The sequence below is a fragment of the Monodelphis domestica genome, chromosome 5 (genome assembly GCF_027887165.1).
Source record: "Monodelphis domestica isolate mMonDom1 chromosome 5, mMonDom1.pri, whole genome shotgun sequence".
Classification (NCBI taxonomy): domain Eukaryota; kingdom Metazoa; phylum Chordata; class Mammalia; order Didelphimorphia; family Didelphidae; genus Monodelphis; species Monodelphis domestica.
The window spans coordinates 4,034,391-4,049,535 of NC_077231.1; the positions used below are offsets into that span (position 1 = coordinate 4,034,391).

The following is a 15,145-nucleotide window of genomic DNA, read 5'->3' on the forward strand; positions in this document are numbered from 1 at the left end:
AAAATCTTATGAATGACGTGACGGAAATTCTTTAAACAGAATTAGAGTACGATAGCCCAGGCACGGTCCAGTCAGCCGCCCACGGTCTCACCCTAAGCTTAATAGGCCTGGGGACACCCCCCAGCTTCGCGCGGTAGACCAGTACCTTTATGCCTTAAACTTATGAGTAAGGAAAATAACGATTCGGGGTGACGCCCGAATCCTCACTACGCATGTGAGAAGAATTTTTGAGCGGGTACAGGTTGTCCCTAAGGTGACCCGCCTACTTTCGCGGGATGCCTGGGTGCCGCGATCTGCCCGTACCCCCTTTCTCGGAGATCAAAAAGCAGAATAACTCTTCCCGATTTGGCGCTTTCCCTAAGCTACGAAGCATGGGTTTTTTTTTCCTGGCGGGAGACCATGTGAGCAGGCTGGGGGGAGGGGCCGAGCTGGAAGAAACAACCCAATAGGTGTTAGGCTGGCAAGGTCTTTTTGGTCTTTTTAACCCCCTCCCTTCTATCTAAGAATCAATACTGCGGATTGGTTCCAGGCAGAAGGGTGGTAAAGGATGTGGTAAAGGTAGAGGATGGGGATTACAAGTGACTTGCCCAGGGTCACCCAGATGGGAAGTACTGAGGGCAAATCTGAACCCAGGACCTCTGGTCTCTAGGCCTGAGCCACCTCGCTGCCCCGTCCGAGGCCGGAGCCCCACTGGCGGGAGAGGGCCCTTCGAGTGCTGGAACGCCGGGATTGGGGGATTCTCCCGAACAGAGGGCGTTAACGTTCATCAATCCACACCAGCGGGTTGGCCAGAAGCCGGTATTAACGGTTTCTGGTCACCAGGGGGAGGAGGCGCGCTGGAGGGTTGTTTTTCTGAAGACTGATCAGACCCAGCAGCTCTAGGGCCCTTTCCCCTTCGCAAAGCACCCTGGGGGGGGGGGGGGGGGGGAATTCTTGGCAGGCCTGGAGTGAGAATCGAGTTTTCCTTGTTTCCAGGCCCCAGGCACTTTTTTTTAAGTAGCTGGGAGACTTTAGACAAGTCCCTTGTCGAAGCTCTTAGGAATGAAGGATAAGAGCCAGATGGTCGTCATTCCAAGACTTCCCTACTTCCCAAGGCTACTCATTGGTCTGTGGGGCAGCCCCTTCCCCGGCCCTGCGGACCCCTCCTGCCTCCTGGACCAAGAAGCTGGGCCAGAGCAGAACACCAAGGAGCAAAGTTGTATTTGTTCTATTTTCCACCCCTGGGCCTGAAGGCAGCCGGGATCCTGCCCCCCACCCCCCAGATTCTGGGAAACTTGGTGCCCTGAAAGAAGGCCGAAGAAAGAGCCCGAACCTTGGCCGCTCACTGCTGAGGCCCAAAAGAGGGCTGCAGCCTGGAGGAGGTAGTGAGCCCATTCGTGTGCTCTCAGGGGATAGATAGGGTGGGGAGTGACAGCTTCCTGGGGCAAGGGCTGCTGCTCTTTGTCTGGTATCCTCAGAGCCTGGCAACAGGAGGGGCCTAATAAATGCTTACTGACTGAATGGGGGAGGAAGGGGGGTGGGCAAACTCCCAACACCAGCCAGCACTGAGGCTTTGGGAGTGCCAGACAGGCATTGCCCCGGTGCTCACGGGGCCAAGCCTGGCCCAGACTGGTCTGGGGACATGGGCCCCTGGAAGTGCTCGCCTTAGGGCCCCCGGGGTCCGGTGGGCAGCGCTTTCGGGAGCCCCAGTTCTGACCACAAAGAAGAGGCTGGGGCTCCCTCCAAGCCCGCCATTGGTGTCTTTGGGGCAGCCTCCTTGAAGCGCTGCCAGTGTCTGTGGGAGGCCCAGGAGCCCGGGGCAGGATGAGGCTGGAGTGAGTGCTCCCAACAGCTGATGGGATTCAGGGCCTAAACCCACTCTGGGGTGACCCTGACTAACCCCAACCAGAACTAAAGATGGGTCGACTCAACAGACACACTTGTAAGCCCTTCCCTTCCGCCTTAGAAGCGACACTGCATATTGTCTCCTAGGCAGAATGGGCTTACGTGACTTGCCCAGCTAGGAGGTCAGATTGGAACCCAGGACCTTCCCATCTCCAGGCCCGGCTCCCAAAAGCTGCCCCCTGGTGTACTTAGCATATAAGAAGCCCCTAGAAGGAGGGAGGTGCCATCCCAGGGTGTGCTTCTTGCCTCACCTTCACCCCACCTGGCCCGGGGCCCATCCTTCAGCACTGCAGAAGCCTCGTGGGGGCCCCGATGCCCTTGAAGGAGGCCTGGCGCCCCTCGCTCGTCCTCACCCCTTGTCCAAGCCGCAGAACGGACGGCTCTTCTCCCACTCCCAAAGCCATCCTTCCTGGGCAGAGCCCAGCTTCTCCGTAAACAAGACCCACCCGCGGCTTCCTGGCCCAGCCTCTACTGGCAGACCTCCCTACTTCCCGAGGCCACCCGGCCTCCTGGACAAAGAAGCTGGGCCAGAGCAGAACACCGTGGAGCAGAGCTTTATTTGTTCTATTTTCTGCACAAAAGAAAGCGCCGCCCGAAAGCAAGCCACTACCGGAGGGAAAAGGACAAAGGAGAGGCGGCAGCCCACCCTGACCGGGCCTGCCCGCTGCCCAGGGAGCCCCCGGGCAGAGCCGGGGTGCGGAGAGGTGGCTTCCCTCCACGGGCCTTTCCGGCCGGCCCGCTGGTGCCGAGGGAGGGCAGACTATTGGCCAAGCAACAGGGGCAGGGGGAGAAGGAGCCGAGCCGGGGCAGGACTCCTGGCCAAGAAGCCACACATCGGGAAGGGAAGGGCCACCAGCCTCCGGCCTGGAGGCGCCCCGTTTGGTGCCGGAGCTTCTCTTCCTGCTCGAGGAAGAAGGTGAAGGAACACTTTGGAACGGGGCTTCCTCTGGAGTCTGGGGCAGAAGGGGCGGCCGCCAGGACCCGCCGAGCGTGGAGGCCTCTGGGACGCTCGGCCCCCCCCCCCCACGCAGGTCCCTCCTGCCCCCACGGAAGGAGCCGGACTCTCTTGCCCCGCTGCGGCCCGGGTTTCTTTCCATTTCTGGCCGAGCTGGCAAACACGGCCTGGAGATGGTGGAGACTCCAAGCGGGGCCCAGAGACGGGCCACACTCGGGGTGACGTTCCAGGAGCCTGGGGGCCCGGCTGCCTGGCAGCCCGGGGGAGGGCCTGTCCGCGGGGGAGCCGGCTCCGTCTTGCCCCTACCGGACGGCCCTCGGGACTTCCGAGCTGCCCCGGCCCAGCTCCCCGAGGGAGCCGGACTTACTGGAGAAGAAGAAATAAAACGAAGCAACAAAAACAAGCTTCCAAATCCGGGAAGACACGAGCCGACTTTCGGGAAGGGGACTGAAAGGGGTGCCCGGGAGCGGCAGGCACGATCCCCCCCCGGAAACGGTCACCCTGGGCAGAAACACGGACCTGAGCAGGGGGGGGGAGCCCGCCTGCTTATTGGGGGGCCGGAGGGGAAAGCCCGCCTGCTTATTGGGGGGCCGGGGGAAAGCCCGCCTGCTTATTGGGGGGCCGGGGGGGAGCCCGCCTGCTTATTGGGGGGCCGGGGGGAAAGCCCGCCTGCTTATTGGGGGGCCGGGGGGGAAAGCCCGCCTGCTTATTGGGGGCCAGGGGGGGAAAGCCCGCCTGCTTATTGGGGGGCCGGGGGGGAAAGCCCGCCTGCTTATTGGGGGGCCGGGGGGGAAAGCCCGCCTGCTTATTGGGGGGCCAGGGGGGAAAGCCCGCCTGCTTATTGGGGGGCCGGGGGGCCTCCAGGCTAGAGACCCGTCAGGTGTTGCCCCCAGCCCTGACGTGCCCAGGGTGAGGGTGAGGGTGAGCTCGTTCCCGCCAGCCTCCCCGGGGTCCCCCCTAGAAGGAGAAGCGCAGGTCCTTGGAGTGGCCCACTTTGTCCAGGTTGGGGATGCAGGCGTACTGGATCATGGGGGGGGGCCCGCACATGAGGATCAGGGGCTCGGCCTCGGGGGGGGGCAGGTGCTCCCGGATCATGTCCTCGTTCACAAAGCCTTGGCTGTAGTCCCAGTCTGGAGTCGGGAGGGGAGGAAAGGCAGGGATCACCCAGGCGGGTCCGGGAGGGAGAGCGGCCCCCCAGGCCGCCCCGCGTGCCCCCGCAGCGCCCCCCAGCCGGCGGCCTCACCTTGCGGGGCTCTGTCCACAGTGAACCAGAGCTTGAACCTGGCCGAGTGCTGCGTCCTCAGCTCCTCCAGCTCCGGCCGAAGCAGGATGTCCTTCTCCGTCTGCGGGAGGGTCAGAGCCGCCCGACGCTCAGCGCGGGGCCGGCTGGACGTCCCCCCCGGGGGCCGAGTTCTCCCTCCCTGGGACGCCCCCACCGGGAGGAGCTCCCCCTCCCCCTCCAGGGCCACCCCCCGCTCTGTGCAGGGCTTTGGGGAGCCCGGCAGCGGGGGAAGAGCGGGCTCTCCTGGGCCTGGTCCCCCGGCCCTCCCCCGCCCCTGCCCAACTCCAGGATGAGGGGCCTGCGCGTGGCCTGGGCCAGTCGGGGCAGCCCCGCATCCAGCTGGGGCTGCGCTGGCTCAACGCGCCCACTTTACAGAGGAGGAGACTGAGGCCTGCCGAGGCCCCCTTAACCTCCTGAGCCTCAACCCCACCCCCGGGGAGGGCAGCCTCGTGGAGGCAGGACTCGGGGAGCTTGGATGCACCAGAGACTGTCAGCAGGGGGTCCTCGACTGTCTCCCCTCAAGCAGGGAGCCAGTGTCGGCCCCAAGCCGGACACCCCCGGACTGCCTCGGGAAGCCCCCTTCCCTGGGGCGAGGACACGGCACCGTGCAGAGGCCCAGATCTGGGCCCGGGTCTGGCCAGGACCAACCTGATTGGCGAACAGCAGGTGGCAGACGGTGTGGTCCTCGGGGTCCTTCATGATGGCTCGGATTATCTGCAGCATCGGGGTGATGCCTGGGAGAAAGCAGTGTGGGTGAGGGGCGGGGCACGGGGACCCCAAGGGCCCAAGCGCTCGGGGGAGCCCGCGCTCAGCTTCCCCTGATCTTCCTTTGTCCGGCTGCTTTTTGCTTTTCACCACGGGGGGGGGGGTGCCCTGACCTCTTCCCGGGAAGCTGAGGCCACTTATCTCCCAGGGATCCGGGCTCTGGGCAAGCGGGGGAGGGGTCCTCCCCAAGGGGCCCCGAAAGCTCCCTCCGCAGCTACCTGTTCCTCCTGCAATCATGCCCACCGACTTCACCGTCTTGACAGCAGGCTCTGACTTCTTGTCGGGACGGATGGCAAACTTCCCTGGAAGACAAACCCGTGACGTGAAACCAAGGGGGGCAGCTTGGAAAAGAGGCAGCGCGGGAACGAGCGAGGCATCCGGAGAGCCGGCGGCCGGAGAAGGGAAGGGACTTGCCCAGGGTCACCCGGCACAAGGATGACAAATTCAGGCTCGGGCAGCTGAGGGAACTGGGGTCTCATCGGAATTCTTTGTCGAACTAACAACCCAAAAGGGGAAACTAAAGGGGGCTTGAGGGTAATGGTCAGAATGAGTGACTTTGAAAAGGAGATAAAAGGCACTGAAGGGATAGGTAGGTGGACAGAGACAGGAGGTCCTGGGTTCAAATCCGACGCCTGACCTCAGACACGTCCTGGCTATATGGCTAGGAGGTCGCTCACCCCGCTTTGCCTGGTCCAAGACGGAAGGGAAGGGCTTAAAAACCAGATGACAAGCACTGGCCAGGTGGGATGGGCAAGAGGACGGCGGCAGGGGCCGCTCCGACTTCAGGAAAGCTACAGAGGACTGTCCGTGTTAACAACCAGAGTCACAAATGGCACCTTCTCTCCCAAACTGCAGAGAAACCTCCCCAGCTCCCACACTCATTCCGCCGGAGAAACCCCAGGCGTGAGTGTGTCTGCCCCGGAGAGCACAAGAGGCTCCCATGACAGCAAGAGCCAGGCTGGTCCGGCACGGCTCGCCCGAGGAAGCTCGGGGCCAAAGGGGTGCCCACCGGCCCGTCACCAGCGAGAAGACAAAGGAAGGGCGCGCGCGGCTTTGCGGCTGATGCAACGACCAAGCGATCGCCTGGAGAACCCTAGACGCGCTACGACACTGACTGACCCAAGAACAACTTCGGCAAAGTTGCGGGATGTGATGGAAAGCCACACACATCGGCCGCGGAGGTCCAGCAGGAAGACGGGAAAGAGGACATAGTGGGACTTCTGCCTTCTGAGAGAAACAGGGATGACAGGGACACAATTATGAAACAATCTACAGACAGTTCGTCGAGGAAATAGCTGCGGCTCTCGGAGATGGGACGGATAGAATGGTGTGCCTAGAATCAGGAAGACTCCTCTTCCTGAGTTCAAATCTGGCCCCCGACACTTACTAGCTGGGTGACCCTGGGCAAGTCACTTCACTGTGTTTGCCTCATTTTTCTCATCTCTAAAATGAGCTGGAGAAGGTGATGGCAAACTACTCCAATATCTTTGCCAAGAAAACCCCACATGGGGTCGCAAAGCATCAGACAGGACTGAAAAACAACTGAACAACAAAGTCAAGTTAATAGAAGTGACATGTTACCTAGATCCTTATTCAAAGAAGTACTTCTAGCAATCAGACTATTCCGGGATTAGAGCTGTATACGTTACAGAGCCAAGAAAAAGACCACAGAATTCATCTGGAGGGACAAAAATTCAAGACTCTCAAAGGAATGAATGAAAAAAAGTGGGAAGGGAGGGGGATGGGAGCCAAGATAGAGGCTTAAGAGCCCCTAAAGCCCAAACCCTCCTCCAAGCCTTCTAAAGCAATATTTATATCGTGCTTCAAAGAAACCAGACATCCAAACCCCACCAGAAAGTCGCGAGACTCTCCTGCTGACAACAACTTGAAAGGTGGCCACAGAGTGTCTAGTTTCATGGGAAAAGGGAGAGAGAGGCTGGCTGAACACCCTTCTCCACCTAGCATGGAGCCCTGCAGTAAGGCTGGGCTGACTAGGTGAGCTGAGCCCTGGGCAGAGACTGTAGCCCTGAGGGTTTGCCTCTGACCTACAGCTGGCAGGGAGGAAGTGGGGGTGGGGGACACCTGGTTGGACCCCGTGGGCCCCCTAGCTTCAGTGAAAGATTTGCCTCAGGGAGGGCCGGCTAATCAGGTTAGCTTAACCAGCTGAATCCACTAGAACAGCAGAGGACGGAGAAAAGAGAAAATTCAGTGTCGGGACATAACAGCCCAAACACTCTGGTTTAGTAAGTCAACAGAGGGGCAAGTTTATAGTCCAGAGGAAGGGGAAAAGAAAGAAAATGAGTAAACAAGAGAGAAAAAAAAAGCTACAATTGAAAGCTTCCATGGAGGTAAGGACCAAAGAACAGAACCAATGGCCAAGGAAGAGATCCAGGAAACAATCAAGCAAAGCCTCACAAAAACCCAGGGAATTGGATGCAGGCTATGGAAAAGCTCAAAAAGAAATTTAAAAGTCAAAGAAGACAGGTTGAAGGAAAATGGAAAAAGGAAAATTAATAGCCTAAAAAGCAAAACAGGTCATTTAGAAACAGAGACACAGGCATTGGAAGCCAGAGTTGACCTGCTTGAAATGATGCAAAAAAATTGGAAGAGAAGAATGACTTGAAAGGGAAGAATAGACCAAAAGGAAAAGGAGAATCAAAAGGTTGTGGAAGAAACTCAGTCTTCAAAAATTAGAATTGGGCAATTAGAAGCTAATGACTTCATGAGACACCAAGACATAGAACAAAACCAAAAGAATGAAACAATTGGAGATAATGTTGCCTCATTGAGAAAACAACTGGCCTGGAAAATAGAACCAGGAGAGACAATTTAAGAATTATTGGACTGCCCCAAAATGAAACCTAGACATCATACTACAGGAAATTATCCAAGAAAACTGCCCTGAAATTCTTGAACATGAGGGTAAAATAGAAAGAATCCACAGATCACCACTGGCGTTAAAACCCCAACTGACAATTCCCAGGAATGTTCTATCCAAGCTCAAACTATCCTGGAAAACACTAAAAACAATCTGGTACTATCTAAATAGAAGGGTCAATCAGTGGAATAGATCAGATAAGAAACATGCAGAAACTCATGAGCTCAATTACTTAGTATCTGATAAACCCAAAGATCCCAGTTATTCAGAGAAAAATTCACTATTCTACAAAAACTGTTGAGAAAATTGGAAAGTTGTCTGACAGAAACTAAGCCTAGATTAAATTTCACACTGTATGCAAGGTAAGTTCCCATTGGGTACATTACTTGGACCTAAAGGGTGACATAAACAAATCAGACTACCACAAAGAAATTACCTATTAGATATGTGAATAGGGAGTGGTTCATGACCAGGCAAAAAGACAGAGAGGATGAGAATTGGTAAAATGGGCCATTTTGATTGCGTAATATTAAAAAGGTTTTGTACAAATAAAACCAATGCAGCTAAAATTAGAAGATCTGAAGGCAGATGGGGAAAATATTAATAGCAAGTTTCTCTGAAAAAAGATTGAATGTCTAAGCTATAAGTTGGGAAGCGATTCAAATTTATAAGAAGAACCATTTACAGTGGTACCTCAACACACGAGTTTACTTCATTTCATGGCCAAACTCGTGACTCAGTTTGGCTCGTGTATCAAATCAAATTTCCCCATTTAAATTACTGAGATGGCGATGAGTTTCAGCCCCCCAAGACCCCACAAACTTTTTGTTTTATAGGCTTTTAAGTTGAAAAATGTACTTTATAAATAACAAATCTATTTAGAAATGATAAGAAAGAATGTAAAGAAATAAATTTGCTTATGAAACGTTCGTTACCTCCAAGGTCAGTCAAAGATGCCAGTGCAGAAGCTTTTCATTTCGGGCAGTACGGCTACGTAACGTACTCTCACTACACTTAAATGCAAAATCGACCTTTCCTATTACTTAGGATATGTCACTTCATTGCCAAACTGGATTGCAATTTCTTAACTTAATTATCATTTTCTCCCGTGAATTCTGGCTGTTTTGCACCCTTTCCTCAATTCCACTTAAAGGCCGTTTCAACCGAAACCTCTGCATGGAAGGTTGTTTCTTCGGCCTGCTGCCACTTCTGGGGGCCTTGTCAACATCTCGGTCTGGCTCGCACTGGTTACCTCCGCCCGGGGCTGCTCTCCATCCTCCGTGGTGGCCGCTCCTGTCTCCAGCTGCTCCTGGTTGGAGGCGCCACCGAGTTCAAGAAGCCTGGCGTCTCGACTACAAAAGCACCTGGGCGGGCGAGCCAGGCCTCGCACACTTGCTAGCGGGGTGACCCTGAGCCGGGCACTTAATTCCGGCTGCCTACCCCTTGCCCTTCTGCGCTAGAGTTGTTAGCAGGACCGGAAGGGAGAGTCTTTAAAGAGCCAGTTCACCTTTGCCATGGTAGACCAGCAGTCCGCTGGGGCCTCTGAAGTCAACGGCATCTCCGATTTTCAGACTCTCCAGGTACTGAGACATCTTCCCGCCAGCAGGGAACTTGGGGTGAGAGTCCTTGAAGTAAACCTAGGAAACAGGCCCGCCATGCACACCGCGCCAGGAAGACCCCCGGCCGCCCCGAGCCTCGTCCTCTCCCCGCCAGCTGCCGGCCTCCGGCCTCCAATAGCCCCCCTGACCATCGATTACGCCTTGCTCGATCCTCGCTCCGGGAACGGCAGAGCTGGAAGGGACCTCGGAGCCTGCCCGGGCCGACGTCCTCCTCTTACAGGTGGGTAAACTGAGGCACGGGGCGGGGACAGCGACGTCCCAAGCCACACAGGCAGGGAACAACAGAGGTGGAAGGCTCGTGTCCCACCGTCCTACCCAGCTTCCCGAGAAGAGGGACTTGCCCAAGGCCACACAGCCACCCCCGAGAAGCGCACACCCCAAGAGGAGATTTCGGACCCTTTGGCGGGCTGGCTGGGGAGCCAGGGAGAGAGAGCAGAAAGAGAGCCCGGAATGGACGTCTGAGACCCTGGCTGGGAATCCGGGAAGCCACTTCCCCAACCGATAAAATCGGAGCGCTGGGGGAGCTGCTCTCTGGGGTCCCTTCCAGGCCTGAGTCCTGGGTTCTAGGAGAGGGGCTTTGGGGTGGGGTGCCAGGAAGGCCCCAGGCACCATCCCCAGGACGCGCCGTGCCCCAAGGACGGCGGGAACCTGCCGGACCTCATCCCTCCGTGACTGACTGACCGCAGGCTCCCCTGCCGCTCCACGGGCGACTTCTCCGCCGGCCCTTCCTCCGAGCCCTGCCCGCCTCCCCGGTGCCCTTCCCTGGCTGTCCGGCCCGCGGCTCCATCCTCAGCCCGACAGCGGAGGCGGCCCAGGGGCGGCGTCTCACCTTGATGACCAGGTCCACGAAGCCCTTGTCGTCGTCGCTGGACACGGGGGTGTAGGGCCGGATGACCAGGTTCCCGTCTATGCGGGCGGAGAGGTAAATGTGCTGACCTGGAGGGGACGGAGCCGGGGCTCAGGCTGGGCCTGCTGCCCTTGCTGTGCCCGGGGAAGCCTGCTCGGGACCCAGGTGGGAAACGTGTGGCTGCTGCTGTCGGGGCTGTCTTGGCAGAGATGTCCGAGGGGTTTGCCAAGTTGGGGAACGCACAAAGTCAGACCCCGCAGTGGCAGGAAAGCAATTCAGTTGGGAGCCAGAAGAGAGACCAGTTTGAGGAGTCCAGAGTAAGAAGCCCGGGGGGGGGGGGGGAGGGGGGGGAGGAGGAGGGGGGAGGAGGGGGGGAGGGGGGAGGAGGGGGAGGAGGATAACGTGTCCGTTTGGCCATCCCAGCTGTCCATGCAGGGGCGTATATACACAAACAAATGGCTGCCAAGCCCCTGAGGGAACCAAGGCCAAGAGAGCCCTGAAAGTGAAGAGCAAAGGAAGGCAGGCGGGTTTGGGAGCAGGAGACGCCGCGGCCTCCCGGCCAACTCCGGTCCAGCCACAGGCTATTCTAGAGATCTGACGGGACCCAAGGGGCCACCAGACAGAGGGAGGCTCCAACTGGGCTAACTTCAAACTCGGGGAGCCCCCAGAAGACTCTAGCTCTGCCCCCCATCCCAGGGCATGGGCATGGCCACAGGAGAGCCCCCAGGCCAGGGGCCCGACTCACCGACGGGGAGGCCAAGCACATGGTGGGGAGATGGGAGAGCAAATCGGAACCTGCGGGTGTCATGGCTGATATTCTAGAAGGAAGAAAATGGTTCTAATTACTAGCGAGGCAGGAAGCCTAGAGAGCTGGCCTTCCACTGGCCAACCTCTGACCCAGGCTGGTTGGGGGATGCGGGCGAGTTCATGCTCCCGAGGAAGCTCCCTGGCCCCCTCCGCCCCCCTCATTTCTGTAGCTTCTCGGGGCACTTTCTCCCCACAGCCCTCAGGTGTGTGGCACAGGGAAACTTCGTCCAAGATGAAATTCAAGCTAGGAGGGTGAGAGGTCCCCCTGCGAATGAACCTCAGGGCAGGATTCCCACCCAAGTTCAGAATCTCCCGCACAGTATACAGCCGCCCTGGAAAGGTCTGGGGGCTACCCAGCTTCCTTTATCAACCAGGTGGGAATCCCTGTGTGTCCATCCAGCTCTCTCTCACAAGCTCCCTCTTCCAGGAAGCCCTTGGGGTAGCAGAGAGAGCATCGGGCTTGCACTTAGGACCTGAGTTTGAATGCTGCCCTTGCCCTTAGATACCTATTACTCCATGACCTTGGGCAAATTGCCTCTGCAGGCCTCAGTGTCCTTCTCTGGAAAGTGAGGCTCCCTTCCGGCCCCAGGAACCTCCTTGCCCCCACGCCACTTCCTCTACCCTAGCCGCTGCCTCCCTTCTACCCCTCAAGCCCCCCCCCCCCCCCCCCCCGGAAGCTCAGGAACCATCAGGCACTGAGAATGGGGCACGGAATCTCAAAACCGGGAGAGATCTCACCAAGGGCTAACTATGGCAGCCTGGGAATCCTTCGTAAGACGACCCCAAAGAGTCTGCTTGAAAGCCTTCTGGTCATGGCAAGGTCCCTGGCTCCTCAATGCCCTCCCTAAAGGGGGCTGTACAGAAGGAACCAGGATCCCATGAGCGGGACGCTCCCCTCCGAGGCTCTTAAATGCAGCCTCAGCTAACAGGGTTCTCTCCTCCTTTGGGGGTTCTTCTTGGATCCTGGGAGCCTGTCTTTCCACATTATTCACAACAGATCCCAGCTGGGCTGGAGCAAGGGGAGAAATTCCACCTGTCCGACCTGTGATGGCTCCATCACCCGTCAGCTCCTGGTGGAGCCTGGGGAGAAGAGGAAGAGCCTGAGCCACGTGTAGAAAGTGGCCCCAAGCAGAGCCCTCAGCCCCAAAGAGCCTGTTGGACTTAGGCTGGAAGCCTACATTAGCACCAGGTGAAGAGGATAGACAAGGCTGGGGCAGGGGCGAGACCTAGGTGTCGCTGTTACTTTGTGACTCCATGAGCTAACTCAACTGTGTCCCCCCCAAACAAGAGGTCTGGGGAAAAGCCTAGACCCCAAAAGACCTCATTCTCCTTACACGGGTGTATTGGGGAGCAGCAGGCAGCATAACATGGTTCTAATTCAATCAGGTTGTTCAGTTGTATCTGATTCTTTAGGACCCCACTGGGGGTTTTCGTTGCTTTGGGGAGAACTTATTTTTAATTATTTTATTTTGAAATATTTTCCCATGGTTCCATGATTCATTTTCTCTCCCTCCCCCTTCCAGAGTCAACAAGCAATTACGCTAGTATATTATTCATTTTTGTAATAGAGTCATCTTTTAAAACCCAAACCCCAAATCCTATATCCATATAAACAAGTGATAGATCATATGTTTTTCTTCTGTGTTTCTACTCCCACAGTTCTTTCTCTGGATGTGAATAGCATGTTTCTCCCCTATGGATTGTCCTGGGTCATTTCATTGTTACTAGTCCATTACATTCGATTGTGCCACAGTTTATCAGTCTCTGTGTACAATGTTCTGGTTCTGCTCCTTTCACTGCATCCATTCCTGGAAGTTGTTCCAGTTCACATGGAATCCCTCCAGTTCATTATTTCTTTGAGCACAATAGTATTCCATCACCGACAGATACCACAGTGTGTTCAGCCATTCTCCAATTGAAGGGCATCCCCTCGTTTTCCAATTTTTGGCCACCACAAAGAGCGCAGCTATGAATATTCTTGTACAAGTCTTTTTCCTTATTATCTCTTTGGGGTACAAACCCAGCAGTGCTATGGCTGGATCAAAGGGAAGACAGCCTTTTAGTGCCCTTTGGGCATAGTTCCAAATTGCCCTCCAGAATTCTCCACCAGCAGTGCATTAATGTTCGACTTTACCACAACCCCTCCAGCATTCATTACTTTCCTTTGCTGTCATGTTAACCAATCTGCTAGGTGTGAGGTGATACCTCAGAGTTGTTTTGATGTGCATTTCTCTACTTAGGAACAATTTAGAACCTTTTTTCATGTGCTTATTGATAGCTTTGATCTCTTCATCTGAAAACTGCCTAGTCATGCCCCTTGACCATTTGTCAGTTGGGGAATGACTTGATTTCTTATAAATTAGACCTTTGTTTGAGATTTTTGTTATGAAGATTTTTCCCCCACTGGGGGTTTTCTTGACAGATACTGGAGAGGTCTGCCATTTCCTTCTCCAGCTCCTTTTACAGAGGAGGAAACTAAGGCAGGCAGAGGGAAGTGACACGCCCAGCATCACCCAGCTAGTGTCTGAGGTCACATTTGAATTCAGGTCTTCTTGACACCAGGCCCTGCAATCTAGCTGCCCTAATTCCATCATATTCCTACTCAAAAACAAACAGCAGCTCCCTATTCTCCTAAAGAACCAACCCTCCAAATTCCAGGAATTCTGTACTCTGGCCTCAAACTTCCCTTTCCAGCCTTAACTCCTGCCACGGAGCTCTGCCCTTACTGTCTGGGTGATGTGGCTCCTAAAGGGGGTGGGTCTCAGTTTCCTCATCTGTATAAAGAAGCAATTGGTTCGGGTGGCTTCTAGGACCCCTTTCAGAGCTAGCTCCAAGATCAGATCATGAGTGACCTTGGATAAGTTATTGCCCTAAATCTGGCATAGTGTGTATATATAGTGGATAGAGCACTAGATTAGAGCCACGGAGCTGAGTTCAAATCCTGCTGAAGTCACTGAACATTTCTCTGCTTTTTCTTCAACTGTCAAATGATGGGGTTTGGGGAGTCATTCCCCACTGGCTGGAATCAAAGACCAGGAATCCCTGGGGCTTCCCGCCATGCCAAGTGCTGCCTCCTCCCTCTGACATCTTCATACTTGACAGAACCATCATCCCAGGACACAAGTGCCTCCCATGGTGGGTCTGGACGATGGAACCACAGGCACGGCATAGGGGCGGGAGGGAGGGACAGAGGAGAAAGGGACCACACAAGGCCAGAGCCAGAACAGGGGCGTCAGAGCCAAGGAAATAATATGGAAAGAAGATGCTTTGCCAACCATCAAAGCGCCACAGGAACAGGGGAGCAAGGAGCGAGCATGTAGACGCCATTACTGTTCCTCTTATATTACCTTTGTTATTGTATGATGTCATAGAATTATATTCTCATTATATAACTGTAATCTAATTCTCGGCCTCGTGACTTAGAAAGGCCACAAGCCCGCGTTATAGAACAGGATTGCATTATCGTCGCCCGCTCCGGGAGGCTGGCGGGTGAGCCCAGCCCCGCGTGACCGCCGAGTCTCTTTGCGGGCCACACAGAGGGGCTGGGCCGCCGCCGCCGCCGCGGGCATAAAGAAGGGCGCCAAGAAGCCAGCGGCTGGCCGCTGAGGAGTCCGCTCGCTCTTGCAGAGACGGCTCTTCTGACTCCTCAAAGCGCAGCCTGTCCTCAGCCCTCCCCGCCCCGGCCGGCCCAGCACCCACCTCTTTGTCAAGGAGCCTCAGGGGGTATTTCACGTCAGGGTTCTCGAGGGTGACGGGGAGAGCCGGCTTCCCAAACAGCTTCATGAAAAGGCTGTACACGAACCAGACCGGGGACAGCACGAAGCTGCCCAGCTGCAAGGGAACAAGGAAAGAGAGTCATCCAGGGCCGGCCCCCCAAGGGGACAGAGCGGGGGCCCCTCCCCGGCAGGGACCCTCAGTGGGCCAGCTTCCGGGGAGTCCGGGTCCCCCAAGCCTAGGCTCAGGCCGGGAAGGCCCCCGGGAAGAAAACCGTTTCCCGATGACAGAGCCAAGACCGGTCCAAGGTCCTGCCGACGGTGGCGGCCTTGTGAAAGGTCCAGAAGCCCCGTCAGCTCAAGGACTCTGGGATCCCCAGGCAGACTCACGTCTG

General features: G+C 56.3%; 1 protein-coding gene, 1 long non-coding RNA gene and 2 other non-coding genes across 5 annotated transcripts in view; 3 read left to right on the forward strand and 1 right to left on the reverse strand.

Moving 5' to 3' along the window:
* Nucleotides 1–149: 149 nt before the first annotated feature.
* LOC130454842 (U12 minor spliceosomal RNA) lies at nucleotides 150–300 on the forward strand. The gene has a single exon (XR_008912635.1). It is a non-coding gene; the product is annotated as a U12 minor spliceosomal RNA (small nuclear RNA).
* A 2,122-nt stretch (nucleotides 301–2,422) lies between these two features.
* LOC100031988 (NADH-cytochrome b5 reductase 3) overlaps nucleotides 2,423–15,145 on the reverse strand; it is a 29,373-nt gene continuing 16,650 nt past the window's right edge. For both annotated transcript variants that reach the window (XM_056797477.1, XM_056797478.1), the window contains exons 2-9: nucleotides 14,737–14,868; nucleotides 10,976–11,048; nucleotides 10,213–10,319; nucleotides 9,272–9,401; nucleotides 5,105–5,188; nucleotides 4,770–4,855; nucleotides 4,083–4,182; nucleotides 2,423–3,969 (exon numbers count right to left, since the gene is read on the reverse strand). In XM_056797477.1, coding sequence (XP_056653455.1) covers nucleotides 3,797–3,969; nucleotides 4,083–4,182; nucleotides 4,770–4,855; nucleotides 5,105–5,188; nucleotides 9,272–9,401; nucleotides 10,213–10,319; nucleotides 10,976–11,048; nucleotides 14,737–14,868 — 885 coding nt within the window. In that variant the 3' untranslated portion in view covers nucleotides 2,423–3,796. The remainder of the gene's footprint in view (nucleotides 3,970–4,082; nucleotides 4,183–4,769; nucleotides 4,856–5,104; nucleotides 5,189–9,271; nucleotides 9,402–10,212; nucleotides 10,320–10,975; nucleotides 11,049–14,736; nucleotides 14,869–15,145) is intronic.
* Nucleotides 9,899–9,990, forward strand: MIR12400 (microRNA mir-12400). Its single transcript, NR_162977.1, has one exon. It is a non-coding gene; the product is annotated as a microRNA mir-12400 (primary transcript).
* LOC130454290 (uncharacterized) lies at nucleotides 10,620–12,419 on the forward strand. Its single transcript, XR_008911946.1, has 2 exons — nucleotides 10,620–11,411; nucleotides 12,035–12,419. It is a non-coding gene; the product is annotated as an uncharacterized LOC130454290 (long non-coding RNA).